A 21,253-nucleotide genomic window follows, 5' to 3' on the forward strand; every position below is an offset into this window, starting at 1 on the left:
AGCTAGAGTTTTCCTGCCTGGCCCACAGTCAGGACAAATCTCTGTCACCCGCCAGTACCACAGTCGCTCAGACCCAACCAAGTAAACACAGAGACTTATATTGCTTACAAACTGTATGGCCATGGCAGGCTTTTTGCTACCTGTTCTTATATCTTAAATTAACCCATTTCTATAAATCTATACCTTGCCACGTGGCTCATGGCTTACCAGCATCTTCATATACTGCTTGTCATGGCGGAAGCTGGCAGTCTCTCTGTCTCAGCCTTCCACTTCCCAGAATTCTTCTCCTCCTTGTCCTACCTATACTTCCTCCTGCCTGGCTGCTGACCAATCAGTGTTTTATTTATTAACCAATCAGAGCAACACATTTGACACACAGAACATCCCACAGCACTAGAAGAGGATGAGGAAGATGAAGTTAAAGCCTTCCCTGGTAGAGAGGAAACATCACAAACAATCTAACTTTCCCTTTCTTATTCACCTGAGATTGGAAGAGATAGATCAATAGAGATCAAAGACCTTCAAGGCAGGAGTAGAAAAAAAATCACTCCTCTCGCTCTCCATACAGTTTGAGAAAAAAATGCTGGGTATGTACAGAATCAAATAATTTTCATGAAAGAAAATTGCTCTAGGTATCAAAATGCTTCACTCTATAAAACTGATTTCCTGAAAGAAATGGGAAAGTCTTAGAAACTCATCTATATTCTCAGCAGACTTGAATGGACACTGCATTAAAAAGAGGGCATGGATGGGTTCAGAAAAATATTGTTTTAACATGAAAATACCATTACTTCAAAAATCTAGAGTGAAAAGATAATTCGATAGGTAAGACAGAAGAGGACTTAATAAATTCTTATAAAAGTCACAGCAAAGGAGGGAAAGCTAAATATGATGAATACAGGCAGAAAAGAGATGCAGAAAATCTAGGAGGTCCACACAATCACCTAGCCATGGCAGAGGTCAGAGGAAAATTGGCAGGAAACCATAATAGAAGTCGATTTACCTGACTCTTAAAGTTGTATCTTTTAATATTAAAAAAAGTGTCAAGAAGATTCACAGTGAAAGAAGACCAAATCCAATAACTTGGTGTCTAAGTCTCAGAAACACTGAAGGAAAGAATAAAACACCAAACATCTAACTATAAAAATGAGCAGCTGCAAAGACAAAGAAAACATGAGAAGCAAGGCTGTTCTGCACATCGGTGTTTGTAATGCACCTCTGCAGGGTATAAACTGAACACATTGCTGCTCCCTGGCCCAGCATCAGCGGCTGTGCAGGTACAGGAGAATTCCCTCTACCACAGAGGGTTCAGATCCTGCCTTAAACTTCCTAAGTAAAGCTGACAATGCTGTAGCCAGAAATTAAGCAAAACAGAGGCATGGTCTTGAAAAAGCATAATTAATAGCTAAATAATTCTTGGTTTATGACACTTTAATACACCTGCCAAAAGTGACTGCTCAGAAGGTATGTTAAAATTTATTAAGAATCTGAGGAATGTTGTTCATAAATTATTTCAGCATAACTCAGGGGCTTGGGAGGGAATGAAAAGTAAATAATTTGCAAGTTGGGTAACTTCAAAGAAATATATAAAGTGGGTCGCTGTCATATAAGTCACCTTTGTCAATTGGGAAAAAAGTTAAATAAAAGATACCACTTCAAAAAGAAAATATTAAATACAACAAGTGATAAAGTGTTTCAGAAGACTGAAGTCATACTTTGGCATCATCTAGTCAAGGGTTGATGTGGTTCCTCTGCCCCACAATCTCCATACCCATAAACACGAGCAAGAGGTACCCAGGACAGCACTGTCTCTAACAGCTGCAAGCCATGTGTCTATTGAAGTGCATGGAACAGATAACTGGATGCCTGGGGAGGTGACTCTGGCTAAAGCTTGCCTGAAAGCTTCAGAAATCATGTAAAAACCAGGACAGATTTAGCAGCAGCCTGTGATCCCAGCAGTTTAGAGGTGGAGACAAAGGACAAGCTGAGAGTTCCAAGTTCAGTGGGACACTCTGCCTCAGTTTGAAAAACTAAAAGGAGAATAATCAAAGAATGCATCCAATATCAACCTTGGGCTTCCACACATACACACAAGTGCTTGCATGCACACGCGCGTGCACACACACACACACACACACACACACACAGAGAGAGAGAGAGAGAGAGAGAGAGAGAGAGAGAGAGAGAACTGTACATATGTGACTACCCATAGTTACAGACAAATAAGAGAATTATGAATAAATTGAAATAGAGTCATAGAGCAATACTATGCTACAATAAAGCCCTATAATCATTCAACAACATTTATGACCTTTATTATAAACTGAATAGGCAAGAGTCTACAACTGAGACATGTGTTGAATGTGTCCCCCAAAGGTTAATATGTAAACTTGGTCTCCAGAGTGGTGATGTTGTAGTGGCTGAACCTTAATGAAGTAGGACCTTGTCGCAGGCAGTTAAGCTACAATAGCTTAATTATAGTGTTAACTGGAAGGAATTGTTGGAGAGAATAGGTCCCATGGCCTGGCTCATAAATCATGCTTGCTTATTGTCTTAATATGATCCCTCCTTTTATCAATGTTCCCATCACAATGGTGTCTGCCAACTTGTAATGTAGCCAGGAGCCCTCACCAGAGTCAAGAAGATGCAGATCATATATCATGCTCCTGAATCACCAAAGCTTTGGGTAAATGAATCACTTTATGCATTACCCCTCAGGATCAGGGACTTTGCTATAGCAATCAAAGCAGGCAAAAACATGAAGTATAAAGAACATACAAGGTTTGCCTGGAGACATGGCTTGGTTGGTAAAGTACTTGCTTCACAAGCATTAGGACCTGAGTTGGGATCTCCAGCACCCACGTGAAACCCTGTATCTGAAACCCCAGTGCTGGAAGGAAGGAGAATGCAGACAGGCAGGCCAAAAACTCTAAGTATTTGTCACGCACAGAACTGGAACACATTTATAAAAGGTAGTTCCTGTCTTTGTGGGGACACTGAAAACACTCATTTCCATCCTTCAGCAATGGGAAGAATGGATTCCCGGGTTAATTAGCAATTCTGCAATATCTGGATATCTACTACTACTTTGATTCACTCTCTCCCATCTAGGAATGGTGTTGTTGGAATTAGATGCATGTATGCATATGGTAGGTGTTTGTAGATCTTTTGTAGGTAGGTTTACGATTTAAAACAACAGCTAAACTTCCATTAAGTCCAATAGAGAGTCACTTTAATAGCTTTCAATGTGTCTTAATATTAGAAGGCAAGTAGCTACTAAATAGATCAGAGGAAGTGTTTCCTGCTGTTACAGTCCAAATGGCAGAGCAAGGAAAGTAACTCAGGTCAGATTTCATTTGAAATTAGGTTTGCTTTGCAATGGTCTCATCCATAAACCTGAGAACAAGGCTCCCTTATTTGGGTGCTAGGAAGATCAAATAAGGGGATATATATCAAGTGCCAGGAAGTCCCTCATTCAATATACTGTGATGTAAGAAAAACGTCACAGTTATGTGGCTGCTAAGACATTCATTCTGATACTTCAGTTGGACATGGGTGATTTTTCTTTGTGTTGGCATATCTGTGTTAATTTGAATGTATTGGCTCCCATAATCTCAGAGGGAGTGGTGCTACTTGGAGGTGTGACTTTGCTGAAGTGGGTATGGCCTTGTTGGAGGAAGTGTGTCACTGTGGAGGTGGGCTTTGAGGTCTTTTGCTTAAGCTTCACTCAGTGTCTCCATCTCCTTCTTGTTGCCTGCAAGATGTAAGACTCTCAGCTACTACTCCAGTACCATATTTGCATGCATTCCACCGTGCTCCTCATCATGATGATAATGAACTGAATCTCTAAAAGTGTAAGTGAACCACCCCAACTAAATGTTTTCTTTGTAGGAGTTGCCGTGGTCATGGTGTCTCTTCACAGCGATAAAAAACGCAACTAAGACAAAATCTTGTTATTTTTGATATCATGTATTGATGGAATTTTTATTATTAAGAGAGATCCCTCAAGATGATCTCATCAGCTTTTTCAAATCTAATTGCCACAGCAAACACAACACCCTTGAATGACAGTTCTTAGCCCAGCCTCATTGCTGGTTAGTGCTTCAACCCAGGCCTTTGGATTGTTAGCTCAAGTAGGCCATCTGCACAGCCCTGAACTCTTGACTTCCTGTTTCATTTCTTGACACTCTATTTTGGAGGCATTGCCATCTCTTACAGACTAAATGTCTGTGCTGTCCCTTTCTTTCCAAAACCTGAGTGAGAGACACATCTATTTCTTTTTTGTGGGAATGGAGAAGTCCAGCCTTCCCCCATCTCTTCATTCCTATCATATTGATGCAAAGTTGTACTCTCCCTGTTATGGTGAGCACAGGGATAAGCAGGCAGCCTTACCTCCCACGCAGCTTTAAACATGGTAAACAGCAGTTCACCTTGAAGCTTTAGACATGGTAAACAGCAGTTCACCTTGACCTCTGGTAATCTTTTTATGGTATGTCAACAAATGTGGGGGAGCAAGTTCACGTAAGTACCAGGAAAGTGAAAGTGTGCAAGACCTTGTGAAGAACAAGGCACTACAGGCAATAGTGTCCTTTCTTGGATTTTTCAATGGTATCCACGATGAAATCCCAAAGAAATAGTACATCTGGAGTCTCTGTGTGGGATAATGGAGGTGGCTACTGGTGACCCACCTCCTTTTTACACTAGGGTTGAAATGAATGTGTTGCAATGTTCAGTGAGTGCAGTATTGGAGAGATCTCTATGGGCCTACCATTATCAGATATTAAGTGGCCCAACCCTACAGTCTCTCGAGACAGAGTAATTGTTAAGTGCTGATGAACGCTGGAGTATATCATTTGAAGCCCACACAATGTCCCACTCAGACTAGGGTTGGCTTATAATTTACTATTCAAATCGTGACACTTGAGGACATAAAGGTCAGTTTACATAACTATTTGGTAAATGTCCATACAAGGATCATCCTAAACAAACCATACTATGAAGTTACCTAAGTCATAACCCAAACTTTGAGAAATACTTTTCAAAGGCCTCCAACACACACAATGCCTTGTAGCTGTGATCATAGTTCACAGACAAGAATTGTTTACGGGGGATTGTGGACTTCCCTGACAGTCTAACCTGTTTGGAACATATGGGGCACGGAGATAACTACATAAATACCTTAGAGAAAGATAGCCCACACTGGTGTCTCAGCACTGTATGAATCCATCAACCCCTGCAGCTCCTTCCATGGGCTGAGCAAGAGTACTCTGTGGCCCCACTGACTTTACATACCATATCACCTGCCCAAGGCCTCCTTCACCCTTTCCTGAACCACAGGCACCTCCCTCACCATCCTTCCTGACAGTACAGTCCACAAGGACTGTATTCAGGACATACACACTTGGTCCCCTCCCTAGCCCTCTATTGTATCAATATCCGTCAGCTCCACAAACGCACCTTCCAAGCAAAATTAGCAGCTTTTACATCATTCTCCAAGTTGATCTACAATGTTTAAAAGATAAGTTCTCTATGATCAAATCGATTGTTCATGCCCCACTACCGGAACACCATTTGCTGAGTGGGAAGTGTCAGTATGATACATGGAAGAACCCCTTGCTGTGTCAGCCCCTGGCAGGGAGTTGTCTGTCTAGCTCAAAGCAGCATTTCTCTAACAAACTAAATTTCCCCATTAGAGCCCAAAGAATCCTTTCCAGGCTAATAACGTTACCTCCTTGGGCTTTCTTGATGCCATTCATAGGAAGATTGCTTCTGAAGTAGCGGGTTATCCAGACATATAACCTTTCAGGTGAGCAGAGGACAAGAGTCAAGGCCTCTGACGTGACAGTTAGCAAGGAAGTGATTCTCTAAGTGGGAAATGACAAGCACATGGGAGGTAAGGTATAGGTTATGTGTAGCCTCCAAAACAGCGAAGATCAGCCCTGTGGTTCTCCCATTCTGTCTCCCTCTTCTCTCCACTGCCAGTCTGCCCCACTTCTCTTTCATGATGCGCAAGGCCCTGGTCTATCCAGAAACTCTGGTCTCCATCTGCAAATCTAGGATAGAGAACTGAAATATTGCCTGATATACTCTAGGATTCACATAAGTGCTAGATTTATTCTGGACTTCTGACAAGGATGGAGACTTCTGGGATATCCTAAGAACTTCCTTCCATCTCTGTAACCTGGCAGGGAGGCTTAGGATTTAATATGGCAACCAAAGGGACCACATTCTGTCATGCTTAGGAGCAAGTGAGTGAGACAGTCTGACTCCACCCAACTCGTTGCCCAGTGTGCTCCACTCCCACAGCCTTAGAAGCTTCTCAACATTCTATTTTTACTAGATTGTGTGTGTGTGTGTGTGTGTGTGTGTGTTCTATGCCAGATGTTGACATCATTATTCTCCATATAACATTTTAAAAACATTTTTATTAATTCATTGAGAATTTCATAAAATGTACTTTGAACATATTTTCTTCCCTCCCCCAACCCCACCTGTAACCTTTACCTTCCCCTCCCTTACAACCCAACCTTGAGATTTCTTTTTATTGGCCCCACTGAGCCTGGTTTGTGTTGTCCAATTCATCTTAGGAGTGGAGCCTGCCCTGGCATGTGGAAGACCTGTAGAAGTTGTATCTTTAAAGAAATCAGATCTTCTGCCTCCTGCAAGCTGTCAAGTACCAATAGCTCCTCAAATAGCGGTGGGATTTCATGCCCCCATCCCCCTTTGCATGCTGGAACTTTGTCTAGCTTGAATTTGCAAAGGTTTTGTATAGATCTGTCACAATTGCTATGAGTGAACATACGCAACTGTGTCTAGAAAAACAGCGTCCCCTTGAAATTACCCAGCATCTCTGGCTCTTGCAATCTCTCTTTCCCCTCTTCTGAAATCTAGTCAGTAGGGGTGAAGCATCCAAGTTAGTACCAACTCAGTTTCTCCATGCTCTATGACTCGAATGTGGTGTCTTTAGCCATAGGGTAAGCCTATACTGTATGATTATCTACAGGTTTAGCAAGAAACTTTGTCTCAAAACAATTTAGGATGTTACTGTCATTTGCTGACCAGTGAACTCCAGGGATCTCTCTACCTATCCAAAGTTAAGATTATAGACATGTACAACTGTGTCTAGCTTTCACCTGTGTGCTAGGAGTCATAACTCAGGTCCTCATATTGTCACAAGAAGCACTTAACCCACTGAGCCATCTCCCCATCCTCCGTTCATCTATTTTGTTACATTAATGCATGTATGTATCTTTGTATGTGTATTATGTATTGCATGTGTATATTTGTATACAAATATGTCACAGCACATGTGTAGAGAGCATAAACAGTTTGTTGGAGTCAGTTCTCTTCTTCCACCATGTGGGTCACAGAAATCCAAGTCAGGTTCCCAGGCTTGGCAGTAAATGCCTTTACCCACTGAAGCATCTTTCACTTCCCATCAATGCACTTTGAAGTGAAATATTTTATTCTCTTGTGTGAAAGTATCACTCTTATTTAGCCACTTCTGCTGAGCAAAACAAACAAGTTGTACAATCTGTTGACTGTAGTAAATAACAAACAAATATACATACAACATATTTGTTATTTCATGCATATGTTTATAAACTATTATCCAAAGCACAAACAGGATATACACTATAATCAAAATTATATTTTCTTAGAACCACATTTGGCTATAAAGAAAAATATGTGAGTAAAGTCTAAAAGTTTAGAAAGGAAATCAAGAAAGAGGCACATAAGCCATGAAACAAAATACATAGCTTTTTTTTTTTTCTAGTTTTAACTCTGTTATGGCTTCCACCAGCTGTGGTAACTATGTGAATTCAACTCTCCACTTATTGCAGTAGCAAGAACCATTTTCGCATTGCTAAGGAATCCAGCATGCATTATCCCTTTGATGTGGTGGCTGTAAACCTGGGCTTCCTTTTTAATTCCACGGCCAGTCACTGCAATGGAACTAGCCATGGCTAGTCATTGAATACATTTCTTGTATTGACCAACTTAGGAAAAGTAATTTTTAAAAATAATTGATCTGGAGAGAGGAACTTTGTAACCTGAAACAGTTTCCTGTTTTCTTCTGTTTAAAACTGCAATCTCTTAGGTCTGGGAGTGGTGGGGCGTACTTTTAACCCCAACACCCCAGTGGTAGAGGCAGGAAGATCTACATATTGAATTCCAGGCCAGCCAGAGATACACAATGAGAATCCCTCTTTTAAAAAAATAATAAAGTAACCAAAAAACCCAAACTTTAAAGAACTATATTATTCTAGTGAGAATGTAAAACCTTGCTCCTTCCAAATGGCCACTCTAACTGGATAGAAATTCATTGAGATGTGTGGACTTTGATTCTGCCTAATTTCAGCATGTAATGTATTTTATTTGCAAATTCTTCACAATAAAATTTTAATTATTAGATAAATAAATGAAATGAAAAACAATAACATGATATATAAATCACCTTGCTATTCATAAAGTATGCTTTTAAAATCTAAAATAAAATAAAACTGTGAAAATTTCAGGACAACAAATAAATCTGGAAAGAATTATATAAAGTGAGCTGAGCCAGACACAAAAAGACACATATCATAGATTCTTCTCCCTGCTGGGAAGCATGGCCTTTAATAAGATCTGATTATGTGTGCAGGTCTGAATGTGGGCATTGGCTATGAAAAACATAAAGGAGTCCTCGTGAGAGGAAAAAAAACTGTTTAGGGAGCCGATTCCTAGGTGAGCAATTGAACACATGGACACGACAGTGGGAAGCAGGTGTCTGGGGAAGGCCACAAGTGGGGTCAGGGAAATGGAGAAGCTGGGAGGAGGGGACTCAGCAAAAACACATTTAAAATGTCATAATGAACCTAATGTTTTGTGTGCTAATTGACAGTAAAAAAACGTTTTGATGATGTTTGCCTTGGGAAGGGAAGTTGATTAAAATGGAAAGGCAACTGAAAAGGATATGGTCTGCATTGTTCCAGTTTCTTAAAAAGGAATCAATTCTTCTGTTATCACATAACTTAGAATTAATTTCTATGTTAATTGGCAAATGGTGTTAGTTTTGAGCTTGGCATGCACAGAGAGTATCAGTGAAAGGCTTATGAGTGTGAGCATATATACAGATATATAAATGTGTGTGTGTGTGTGTGTGTGTGTGTGTGTGTGTGTGTGTGTGTGTGTGTATTCCTTGGTTTAGTGATGCTTCAGCTCCTGAGTTTTTTACTTTATGGTGGTGTGAAAGAACTCAGTATAATTTTTTGTGTGTGTTTGTGTGGTGCTGAGGCTACCACCCATGGCTCTGTCAAGGGTAAGTAAGCACTTGACACTGAGCTAAACTCCCAGCTCTATAAATGGTGCTTTGAATTTTGAATATGGAATTTTTTTCCTGGGATAGCAATGAGCAGTTTGATTTTCTTTATGATGCTGGTGTGTAGCTGGAGAATTTCTCTCCAGCTCCTGCCAAGTCCCGCCACTTCCAAAGCCCACTTATAAAATAAACACACAGACTCTTACATTATTTAAACTGCTTGGCCATTAGCTCAGGCCTATCATTGTCTAGCTCTTACTCTTATATTTAGCCCATTTCTATTAATCTATACTTTGCCACATGGCTCGTGGCTTATCGGTACCTTACATCTTCCTTGTCCTGGTGGAGGCTCCAGGCCACCTCTCCCTTCCCTTCCTGTTTCCTCAATTCTCCTCTCTGTTAGTCCCGCCTATACTTCCTGTCTGGCTATTGGCCAATCAGTGTTTATTTATACGGACTGATATCCACAGTACTTCCCCTTTTCTTCTTTTTCAAAAAGGAAAGTTTTAACTTTAACATAGTGAAATTACATATAACAAAACAATTATTGAGAAAGAATTACAGTTACAATATTAAAGAAGATATTTTATCTATCTTATATTTGTGAGTTTAAGATTTTATATCTAACTTATCTTTTATCATAACTAAGGAAAATTGTAACTATCTAGCTTCAACTACATCAAAGACCTTAGAAGGATATAATATTACCTGAGAAACGGGAGAATACAAACAACTTTCGGGAGTCTTGCAGGGTAGACAGAGACAGCTGACAGCCTGGACAGTCATCCAAAGTTCTCTTGTAAAGTTGGGACATCTGTCTTCAGCCCACAGGGCTAGAGTTTTTAGTCATTTTTTTCTGTGTCCTGTAGAATATCTGACAGGTTTTTTTTTGTGTGTGTGTGTGAAACAGGAACCTAAAGGACCATTTTGTCAAACAAAATTCAGTGGTCACCTTTTTATGGGTCTTGTATGTCCAGTCAATCAAGCAGTCCAGGAAAGAACAGTTTCTTGCCCAAATGGCTATTTTTGCCAAGGTGAAGATAAACTCCATACAGAGTGTCTTCGATGCCCATTCTCCTTTCTGAAGTAAATCGGTGATGCCAGGAGCAGACATGTCTCATTGTCCAGAAAATCTAAATTTTTAAAACATTTTAAATGCCATATTCTGTAGGTCTTTGAAGTGTTTGAAGATTAACTATCTATCTGAAATACATCTATGTATACCTAGAAAACTTAACTAACATGGCTACAAGTTTGACTATCATAGAAGACTAATTATTAATCTATATTTCTTAATTATCCATTATAATCTAAATGAGTTACATAAATATAATACCTCAAATGAGAATAAAAATATATATACAGTATAGCAAAATTAACTTTAAGTTTGTATCAATAAACTAAAATCTATACCAATGTAAAACATTTTAAACATAAACTAAAATGTATACCAATGTAAAACATTTTAAACAAGTTGTTGTTCTTTAAAAGTAGGTTCATTAATCTACCCTTTTATCCTATCATATCTATACCCTATATATCTATATCACTGGTGGGAACAGGGAGGGTGGTGCTCAGTGAGCCACACTGTCATGAAAGGAAGCAGTTGTTTGCTATGATTTTCCAAAGATTGCATATAATATTTAATACTTTCTCATAAAATAGATTTTTATGTTAGATAATTGTGTCTAAGTGTGACTTAATGTGAGTGTTCCGAACACAGCTAAGGTTGGCTAAGCTATGGTACAGGCTGGAAAGTATTTTTCTGGACCCTTCCTTACTCCCTTCCCCACCCCTGCCCAGGGAAGCTTGACCCCTTACAGAAGCAGTGGAGTAAATTGATGCAAACAAAAATTCTTCTTCTTTGGCAAGGAATTTTAACTTTGTGTGAGAGGTTAGGTTATATAAAAGAACACCACAGTCACAAGATGTGAAAAGAAGTGTTTAAAGATAATAAGATAGGTAAGTAAACTCTTCAATTTGGTGAACTATTGTGCAGCTATCAAAGGTGAAGTGATGAAGACTTGGTAGTGACGTTGAAAATACTCATAGTATAATATTTAAATGGGAAACCATGATAAAATTGTATATTGGGTATGACTACAACTTTGCAAAATTACACATATAGGGACAGAAATGAAGTGCACTAAAATGTTAATGTAAATGTAAATGTACTATGATGATTGATGTGTTAGATATACTAAATACACACATGAAGTGATATTTTCAACTTTAAAGGGGTTTGTTAGTACACGATCCCATTGAAAGCCCACTCACTGCACAAGTCTGCTCACATTGTGGAGGAGAATCCCCTTCACCCAAAATCAACTGCTAATGGATGCTAATCACGTCAATAAAAATACTTGCTTTCAATGTCTCAGACTCATGTTTGGCCAAGCAGCAGAGTTTCCGAATCTAGCTACCTAACACATGGAATTTGATCTGTACTTGAGATTCTTACATTCTTGGCCCACTCCTAAAATGATCTCACCTGGATTGCTTTGGCTGATTTGGTTTTGATTTCTGGCTTCCTCTGGATTCCTTTGGGCCCATGTCCTTTCCCCACAAGCCTCACAATATATCTCACCTTGAGTCTAGCCTAGGCAGTCCCTCTGTTTATTCTGTGCTATGGATATCAAACAGATAAAATGCTCCATTTGAAGTGAGCATAAAAAACATCTTCTGAGGGACTTGGCATTTTAAGTGAGTGGCATCCCTGCTCTTCTTTTTATTAATTATACATTATTCAGCAGAACTTTAATATTACCATCTTATGAAATTTGTCAAAGGAAAAGAGAGAGATAACCCATAATCATACTACCTAAAATAACCACTGTTAACATTTTAGTGCACTTCATTTCTGTCCCTATATGTGTAATTTTGCAAAGTTGTAGTCATACCCAATATACAATTTTATCATGGTTTCCCATTTAAATATTATACTATGAGTATTTTCAACGTCACTACCAAGTCTTCATCACTTCACCTTTGATAGCTGCACAATAGTTCACCAAATTGAAGAGTTTACTTACCTATCTTATTACCTTTAAACACTTCTTTTCACATCTTGTGACTGTGGTGTTCTTTTATATAACCTAACCTCTCACACAAAGTTAAAATTCCTTGCCAAAGAAGAAGAATTTTTGTTTGCATCAATTTACTCCACTGCTTCTGTAAGGGGTCAAGCTTCCCTGGGCAGGGGTGGGGAAGGGAGTAAGGAAGGGTCCAGAAAAACACTTTCCAGCCTGTACCATCCATCCTGGGAAGCACCTGGTCCTTTACCTGCTCTGTTTCAAGCTATTCTATTTCTTGCAGACAGAACAGCTGATAACCCTGTGGGTCCTGTTTGTCTTCACCATTGTGGGAAACTCTGTTGTGCTGTTCTCCACTTGGAGAAGGAAAAGAAAGTCCAGAATGACCTTCTTTGTGACTCAATTGGCCATCACGGGTAAGTGACTATACCAGCAGGAGAGAAGAAAACTGTATGCAAAATTCCTGAAGCATTATCAAGTCTGATAATTTCTATAGGGATATAAAGGCCATGTTGGAACATTTCCTCTAACAAGTTTAGCACATTTACATGTCCATAAGATTCCATCATAAAAATTCCTCTGTTAACAACGTGAAAATGCTGCCTTCAGTGTCGCCACAGAAGATCTGTAGGGCTTCAACCTTGCTATACACAATAGCCTCCAGGTCATTTGATTTTATCATCCTATTTTTAAGAGCATGAGGAATATATTCTTCCTAGAAAATCAACCACCATAGTCTACGTTTGATGATAAAATGTGACATCTCTAGTCCTTTGCAGATTAAAGTCTATGGACATTGCTTTCAAAATACAAGTGATGTGGAAAACCTCTGCTGGAGAGAGCATGAAAATAAGTTGATATCCCGGATCTGAAAGATCAAATATGGGCATTGGGAATGTCCGGTTCAAAAGGTGTGAACACAGCACATCTGGAAGGGGAAAGGACAAATATGCCATGTGAGAAACTGCACTTTAAAGGAAGGTCCCAAGCCAAGGTCACAGTGGTAGAGGGCCTACTCAAAAAGGACAGGAAGGGGTGAGGAGGGAGGGAACACTGCTCCACAGGCCTGAGAGAGACTGGCCAAATGAGGCTCACCGAGAGTCCATGCAGAACCAGGCATGGGGCCCAGGGGTATGCTAGCAAGATGGATGCCACAGCAGTTTAACTGGTGTTAAATTATAGGAAAAGTGTAAAAGCAAAAAAGATTGTAATGTGCTACAGGAAAGATGGTAAATGTTCACAGGGGCTGCTCATCTCATCTCAACATGTGCTACTTACTGCCTCAGCTACAACAATGCCTGGGACTTCTTGGGAATTTAGTTTGAGCCATGATATGAGAAATAAAATACTATTTTTTTCTCTTAAAGAAAATTGGTGTACATTGTATTTCTTTAATAATGTTGCAATTAATTTTTAAAAATTCTTGCAATGTATTTTAATCATATTCACTCCCCTCCTCCAACTACTCCAACACATCCTTGCCCACCCAACTTTATGTTCTGTCTATCTAACCATATCCGTAATATATATTATATAATATATATATATATACATGGGTGTATATTATATATGCATATATTACACATATGTATAGAATATATGATATATAGAGAGAGAGGGAGAGAGAGATCTATATAGAAGGATAGGTAACCATCTCTTTATATCATCTCCACCTCTATCACCCCCATCTCTATCATTTCTATCTCCATCTATATCTCTATCACCTGCTTTTCTACCATCTCCATCTCTAACTCTATCATTCCTTTCTCTGTCTCTTTTTATTTCTCTTTCTCAATCTCTCTTTAAACCCACTGATTCCAGTTTGTTTTAGTCAACTACTCTTAGGTATGGGCATGCCCTAGAGTGTGGTCAACCTATTAGTGGTCACATAGTTGAAGGAAACTAAGACTGTCCTTCCCAGAACCTATCAAATGCTAATAGCTCCCCAGCTAGAGATGCTAGAGATGGGATTTTATACTCACTTTCCCCTTTCCATTCTGGGGTTATTTTTCCGGCCTGCATTTGAGCAGTTCTTATGCATGCTGTTACAATCACTGTGAGTTCATATGTGCAACTGCCTTGCTGTGTTCAGAAAATACTGCTTTCTTGAAGTCATCCACTACCTGTGTCTCTTACATTTTCCTACTCCCCTCAACCCCTGAGAAGATCCCTGAGCCTTGAGGTAGAGTGTTGGCTTAGTTAGGGTTTCTATTGCTGTGAAGAGACACCATGACCACAGCAACTTTAATAAAGGAAAATATTTATTTGGGGTGGCTTACATTTTCAGAGGTTCAGTCCATTATCATCATGGAACATAGCAGTGTGCAGGCAGACATGGTGCTGGAGAAGTAGCTGAGAGTCCTACATCTTGCAGGGAACAGGAAGTGGTCTCTCTCACTGGGCACAGCTTGGGCATATATGAGCCCCCAAAGCCTGCATCCACAGTGATACACTTCTTCCAATAAGGTCTCACCTACTGCAACAAAGTCACATCTCCTAATAGTACCACTCCCTATGAGCTTAGGGGCCAATTACATTCAAACTACAAAATTACACTCGCTGGCCCCCATAAGCTTGTAACAATATAATGCCAAATGCATTTAGTCTAACTTCAAGAGTCCCCATAGTCTATCACAGTCTCAACAATGTTTAGTCTATTCTGAGACTCTCTTAACCATAATCTCCTATAAAATAAAAATAAAAAGAACAGATTATATACTTCCAACATATAATGGCACAGGATATACATTACCATTCTAAAACATAGGGAAGGGAGCATAGTGAGAAAATACCTAACCACAAGAAGACAAAAAACCAGTTAGGCAAACTCTAAATTTTGCAGCTCCATGCCTGGTATCAAAGCACTCTTCAGAACTCCAACTCCTTTCAGCTTTGTTGACTGCAACGCACTTTGGTCTGGTTCCACTCCCTATTAACAGCTTTCCTCAGCAGGTAACCCATGGCTCTGGCATCTCCAATGTCTTGGGTTCTCCAAGGTAATCTAGGCTTCAACTTCACAGCTTCACACAATGGCCTCTCTGGGCCTCCATTCAGGGTCATCCCTGACACATGCCTGGCTTCAGTGGCTTTCCTTAGTCACAGAGGAAGATTCCATCACCCCTTTCATGTATCCTTAACTCCAGAACCACGTGACCAGAGTTGCTAAGTTCTGCTGTTTACTAGGGCTGGAACATGCCCCCCGCCCTTCAATTACATCTTCACCAACTTTCTGTTTTTGATGGTTAGACCAGGCTGGCCTCAAACTCAGCAATCTGCCAGCTTCTGCCTTCCCAGGTCAGACAGGCTGTTCTCCCTAGTACCTGCTGAATGCTCCTTGAGGAGGGATCTTATAAATTGTTATTTTTTGGTTCTCAGAGATGCCTAAGATTGTTCCTTCCTGAGTTATGTGATTCTCCTTTCTCCCACCAGAAGGGCATGTTTCAATTCAAAGAAAATCACTAGTAACAGGCCTCTACTCTTGCCTGTGGAGGACTACTTTTATTATGTTAATTAATGTGTGATGATACCTCTTACTTGTGAGGGGACTATTCCTTGGGCAGGAGATCATGGTCTGTATAAAATGGGGAAGGGGAGCTGAGTACCACCATCCATCTGTTGCTCTCTGCTTCTTGACCATGGATGCAAAGTGACCATTTGCTTCCAGCTTCTGCTGCCTCTACTTCCCTCCCATGAAACCTGGAGCTGTGAATTAAAGAAAGCATCTTCCCTACATTGCTTTTATCTGTGCATTTTATTATAGCAATAGGAAAAGAAATTAAACCTAAAGCCCCCCCCCACTTCATTTTCTAACAACTTGCTGTGAATTGTACTACTTGAGTTGTGAAAACCAATGCCACCATTAAAAAGATATGAGAAGTTAAAGGGACCTCTAGTCAAGAAGATGAGGTATGTGATGGAAGTCTCTCCCACCAACGGAAGTCCTACTTCTCACTCTTAGTGTCATCCAGCTCATGCTAAAATGCAAAAGACCACAAGAGAGGGTGATAGAGCTGTCTTTCATTGTGTTTCTTGGGCTGCAATGTTGGAATCCACACTAAAGAATTGTGTATTTCATTATAGTATGAAAACTTAGAGGTGGGAAGGATATTGACCTGACATTTAAACTTTTTCCCACAAATCACAAAAGAATAATTGAAATTTTATCATCTATCACCAAATAGGGAAGATGAATATCCTATTTTAATTCATAATCTGATTAACCAGGATAGAATTTATCGTGGTGTTGTAGACAATGTTTTTATATTTTAAAACCTTTAAAGGGTCACATCAGAAGTATTTCAAGTGAAGAAAAATTTTGAACAAGTAGAATATTCCATAAGTCTAAGATTGAGGTTCAGGGTCCTAAAATGTGGTATATATGGAAGCTATTGAAAGGACTCCACAAACAAGGAGCGATGATCTCTGAGGCTTTGGTAGCAAAGCTGAGAAGATGTGAGTAAGGATGGAGGACATAAACAGATGCAGGCATCCTTGAGGAACCCCATTCTTAAGAGTATATGCACCTATCCACATCCCTGTGACTCCTCCAAGGTTCCCTAGCCCCAAACCCCTGTTATTGTTGTCTTTGGCTGCCTGTCTCCCCTGGTTCCTCCAGGTCTCCTCCCAGCCCTGGCTTTCATTCTCATAGACATCTCATTTTTATCAGATCATGTAACCCAGTACACTCTTCTTTTGTTTTCTTTAAGATTACCTGTAGAAATATGAATTTTTGTGCTTAAAAGATTTTAGTGAACATTTTAAGAAACATAATGAGATTATTGAAAAGCAAATACCAAAAAATTGCATACTTTATGTTCTCTCAACTGTCAACTGCCACTAGAATTTCTCAGTTCTATGTTGACTCAATCTTGGGTCTTATGTTTACTTTTTAAAAACTTTTTATTTCTAAATGTCTGTTCTCATATGTCAAAGATGTCTAATTTTTCTTTGTATTTTATTTTTGCCTTATTTTTTACTCTTACCAAATCATACCATTTAGATTTCCAAGACAATAGGTTTCAGTCTTTTTATAGAGAGAAAATAAGTTCCTATCTAAAGAAAGAACATCAGAGCCAGTTACAGTGAGGGACACACCAGCAAACACCAGAGTCAGTTATACTGAGGGACACACCAGCAAATACATGGATTCACATTTATGCTTAAAATTCTCATGGCCAAAAACAAAAGCCTTCTGAATTATTTTAAATTGTGAGCTACATGGTTCCAGTTATGAGCATCTTGTGTGGTCTTATTTCAAATAATTTGAACTTGTCAGTTTATACCAAATACTATAACCTATAATAATTAGAAAGAACTTTATCTTTATTACTAAGTGTCCATCAATACTAAAGTGAGCTCAGATTTGAAGGTAAATACGAATTTTTTTTAATCCAAAAGAGTTATAAAATATAGTCCTCAATAAGTGCAAAAATATATAAATTTTTACATAGCATATTGTATAATATACACTTACTCTAAAGGAGGTTAGTTAAGAAAGGAGATAAAAATTTTAGAGTTATTAGACCAAAAGATCAACTATAATAATAGTTGCGTTTTGTACAGACTAAATAATCAAACCAAAATAACAAGTTCATCATATTTTAAAATTTACCAGTTATACTCTGAAAAGATACATGTCTTAAATGTAGCATACAAAAGTTTAAAATTGAAGAGGAAAAGAAAAGGATAGTGAATGAGTATTGGTTAGCTTTCCATTACTGTGACAAAGTAGACAATTACCTTGTAAAAAGACATTGTTTGCTTTGGTTTATGATTTCATAGACTTCAGTCCATTGTGACAGGGCTGTGTTTCCTTTGGGACTCTGAAGAGACAGAAAATTATGGTGGGAGCATTTGACCAAAGACCCGCTCACCTCCCGATGGCCAGAACAAAGAGAGGTAGAGGAGGAAACAGAGTACCAATGTCCCCTTCAAGGGCACACACCCAGTGGTCTAACTTTCTTCTACTAGGCTCTAACTCCTAAAGATGCTGTCACCTCGAAAGAGGACCACAGGTGAGGAATCACCCCTTTACCAGCACATGGGCTTTGAAAGAACATTCAAGGTCCAAGCTACAGAGATCAGGTAAAGGAATTAAAAATCGCTAATATCTCAAAGTTAGAGGCAAAACAGACAGTGCCCGTTAGGCTATTCCCAGTGAAGCCTTATCACACAAAAGACCACAGAACTGTATGTATGTCTGTTGGCATACAATCCAGCCTGGCACAAGATTCCAAGCATGAGGTATGCTCTACAGCTCTCCACTCAAGGGGGCATGTATGCCTGAGACCGGAACCCTAAACCCTAGATTGTTCTAGCTGTAATATGATTTGTCTTGCTGGGTTTTGGACTTAACTGGGTTTGTTATTTCTCTTTCCATGTTTATTAATTTTGGAGCAGAGTACCTATCTCACCATGATGTTTTAGAAATGTGTTGCCTATGTTGACTTTACAAGTTCACCGCTCTCTCAAGACATGCTGTCAGAGAACACATGCCGTGGCTTCCCCATTTAGATCACACTCAAGTTTATAGGGTTTTTTGAGTGAAATGAACATATTTCCCATGAGACAAGGACAATCAGTTCTGAGAGCTGAGAGGAGTGATATGGTTTGTTTGGTGCATGGTGTTAATTAAGGCCCAATGCCATCAATGTGGCATTTCCAGACATGATTGGGTCACATTGGCTCTATCTTCACAAATGGGTTATCATGGGAGTAGAGTGAAGAAATTAGCCTCTCTCTCCTCTGTGTGTGTGTGTGTGTGTGTGTGTGTGTGTGTGTGTGTGTGTGTGTGTCTGTCTGTCTGTCTGTCTCTCTGTCTCTCTTTCTCCTCCCTACCTCTTTGATTCTCTATCAATCACCATGATACAGAAAGAAAGTTATGACCAGATTTTATCATGTGACTTTTTTTTGTTTGTTGTTTTTGTTTTTCGAGACAGGGTTTCCCTGTGTAGCTTTGGTGCCTTTCTGGAATTCACTCTGTAGCCCAAGTTGACCTTGAACTCATAGAGATCCACCTGTCTCTGCCTCCTGAGTGCTGGGATTAAAGGCATATCATGTGATCTTTGACTTCTTGGCTTCTAGACTGTGAGGAAATAAGTCTCTATCCTTTATAAATTATTCAGTCTCAAGCATTTTGTAACAGTAGCACCAACAGACCAAGATATTAAAACCAGAAAGCAAACTCTACAGCTGCAGTAAATGTTTGTATATTCATAGTTCTTCTTCTATTCTCAAGAGATTCTCGTACCTTTAGCTTTGTCTTGTTATTTGCTTTGAAGGAACACAAAGGGAGATAAGAGGGCTTCTAATGCTAAGCCTGATCTATTTATTGGCAACTTGGCTTGTAAATTCACAACTGTATTTCTCTTGAAACAATTCATCACATGTACACTCAGAATTATTCTCTATGCAGTTTATTTGCAGAGCATTTCACGCCAGTGCAGAGCGGAGGTTTCGATCTCAGAAGCCTTCAGGGGTCCAGCAGGCAGTGAAAATGAGTGAGACAGGCACAGTGGAGGCCCAGCTGACTGCAGCGAGCACCCTGCCTGAGGCATTCAGACCCGATTTTTCTCAAAGACTATGCTGATCAAACAAAATGCACACTACACATGATGACCATATTTGGCCTGAGGGTAATTTGTTAATAACCACAGATATAAAATTAAAATTAAGAATTTGAAAAGCTTGTGTCATTATAAAAGTCTGGCACACAAAGCATGGATACCATCTGCAATCCATGAGGGCCAATATTAAGCTGCTCAGTTTAGCTTGTGAGGAATGAAGGACAGGGATGGAGGAATTTTTATTTTCAATGGTTTGCACAGAGTTCATTTGAGAAAATTTAAAATCTGTTGTCCATATTGACCATGCCACAGTAAGATCTCTCCAAAGTTCTTAATTGTATTTTAAAAAAATAAACCTAAAACATTCTGTGCTCAGTGATCCTAACAGTAGAAATAAATATATAATGGAAAAATTCCTACCAACAACACGATGATCACATAGCCATCTAGGTTAAAGAGAAAAATCCAGATCAGCTGATATATGCTGAGCACTGGGATTCTGATAGGAACTCTGTGTATTGAGTTTCTCCACATAAAGGAGAAAACTCTTTAAGACACTGGACCTGGAGCAGAGGCTTCTGGTTTAAGCGCATCAGAGTGAGCTGTTCTCACTTAAAGGTGATGATATTAGCATGTTCATGCAAAGAACAAGACTGCAAAGTACAGCTGTCATTTATAGGTGACTTCCTCCTGGCATCAAGGAGAATATTTTAATTTAAGGGGCTGTATTAGTTACTCTTCTGTTGCTGTGAGAACACCATCTTCCATGATGTTCCCTGAGCCATAGGTGCAAGAGTTGTGATGTACATGTGCTGAGCTCCTCATGATCTGTGGATATCTCTATTGGGGTCAGTGTGATTTTGAGTGTTGGTCTCCATTTGCCGTAAAGAAATGCTTCTTTGATAAGAGGTGGTAGTTACACTTACCCGTGGATATAAGGATGAGGGTTAACATGTAATAAGGGATTACATTGGCCTACCAAAGTGGCGGTAGTAGATTCTTTCATAAGGCCATGACCTCACTAGCCCAGGAAGCTGGTTAGGTTTCCAGTACCAGCCATAGTTTCTCTCCTATTGAGATGGTCTTAAGGCCAACTGCACAGTTATTGTAGCTGGAGAATTTCTCTCCAGCTCTCGTCAAGTCCCGCCAGTCCCGGAGCCCACTTATAAAATAAACACCCAGACTCTTACATTATTTAAACTGCTTGGTCATTAGCTCAGGCCTATCATTGTCTAGCTCTTACTCTTATATTTAGCCCACTTCTATTAATCTATACTTTGCCAGATGGCTCGTGGCTTATCGGTACCTTACATCTTCCTTGTTCTGGAGGCGGCGGCTCCAGGCAATCTCTCCCT

The 21,253-nt window shown here is 39.6% G+C and overlaps 1 protein-coding gene across 1 annotated transcript in view; it reads left to right on the forward strand.

Annotated features, from left to right (window-relative positions):
- The window catches only part of Npsr1 (neuropeptide S receptor 1), a 192,155-nt gene that overhangs the window by 23,751 nt on the left and 147,151 nt on the right, over nucleotides 1–21,253 (forward strand). Inside the window, exon 2 of the mRNA XM_052754966.1 lies at nucleotides 12,617–12,749. Coding sequence (XP_052610926.1) covers nucleotides 12,617–12,749 — 133 coding nt within the window. The remainder of the gene's footprint in view (nucleotides 1–12,616; nucleotides 12,750–21,253) is intronic.

This window comes from Peromyscus californicus, unplaced genomic scaffold, assembly GCF_007827085.1.
Source record: "Peromyscus californicus insignis strain IS unplaced genomic scaffold, ASM782708v3 Scaffold_11__1_contigs__length_118956290, whole genome shotgun sequence".
Taxonomy (NCBI): domain Eukaryota; kingdom Metazoa; phylum Chordata; class Mammalia; order Rodentia; family Cricetidae; genus Peromyscus; species Peromyscus californicus.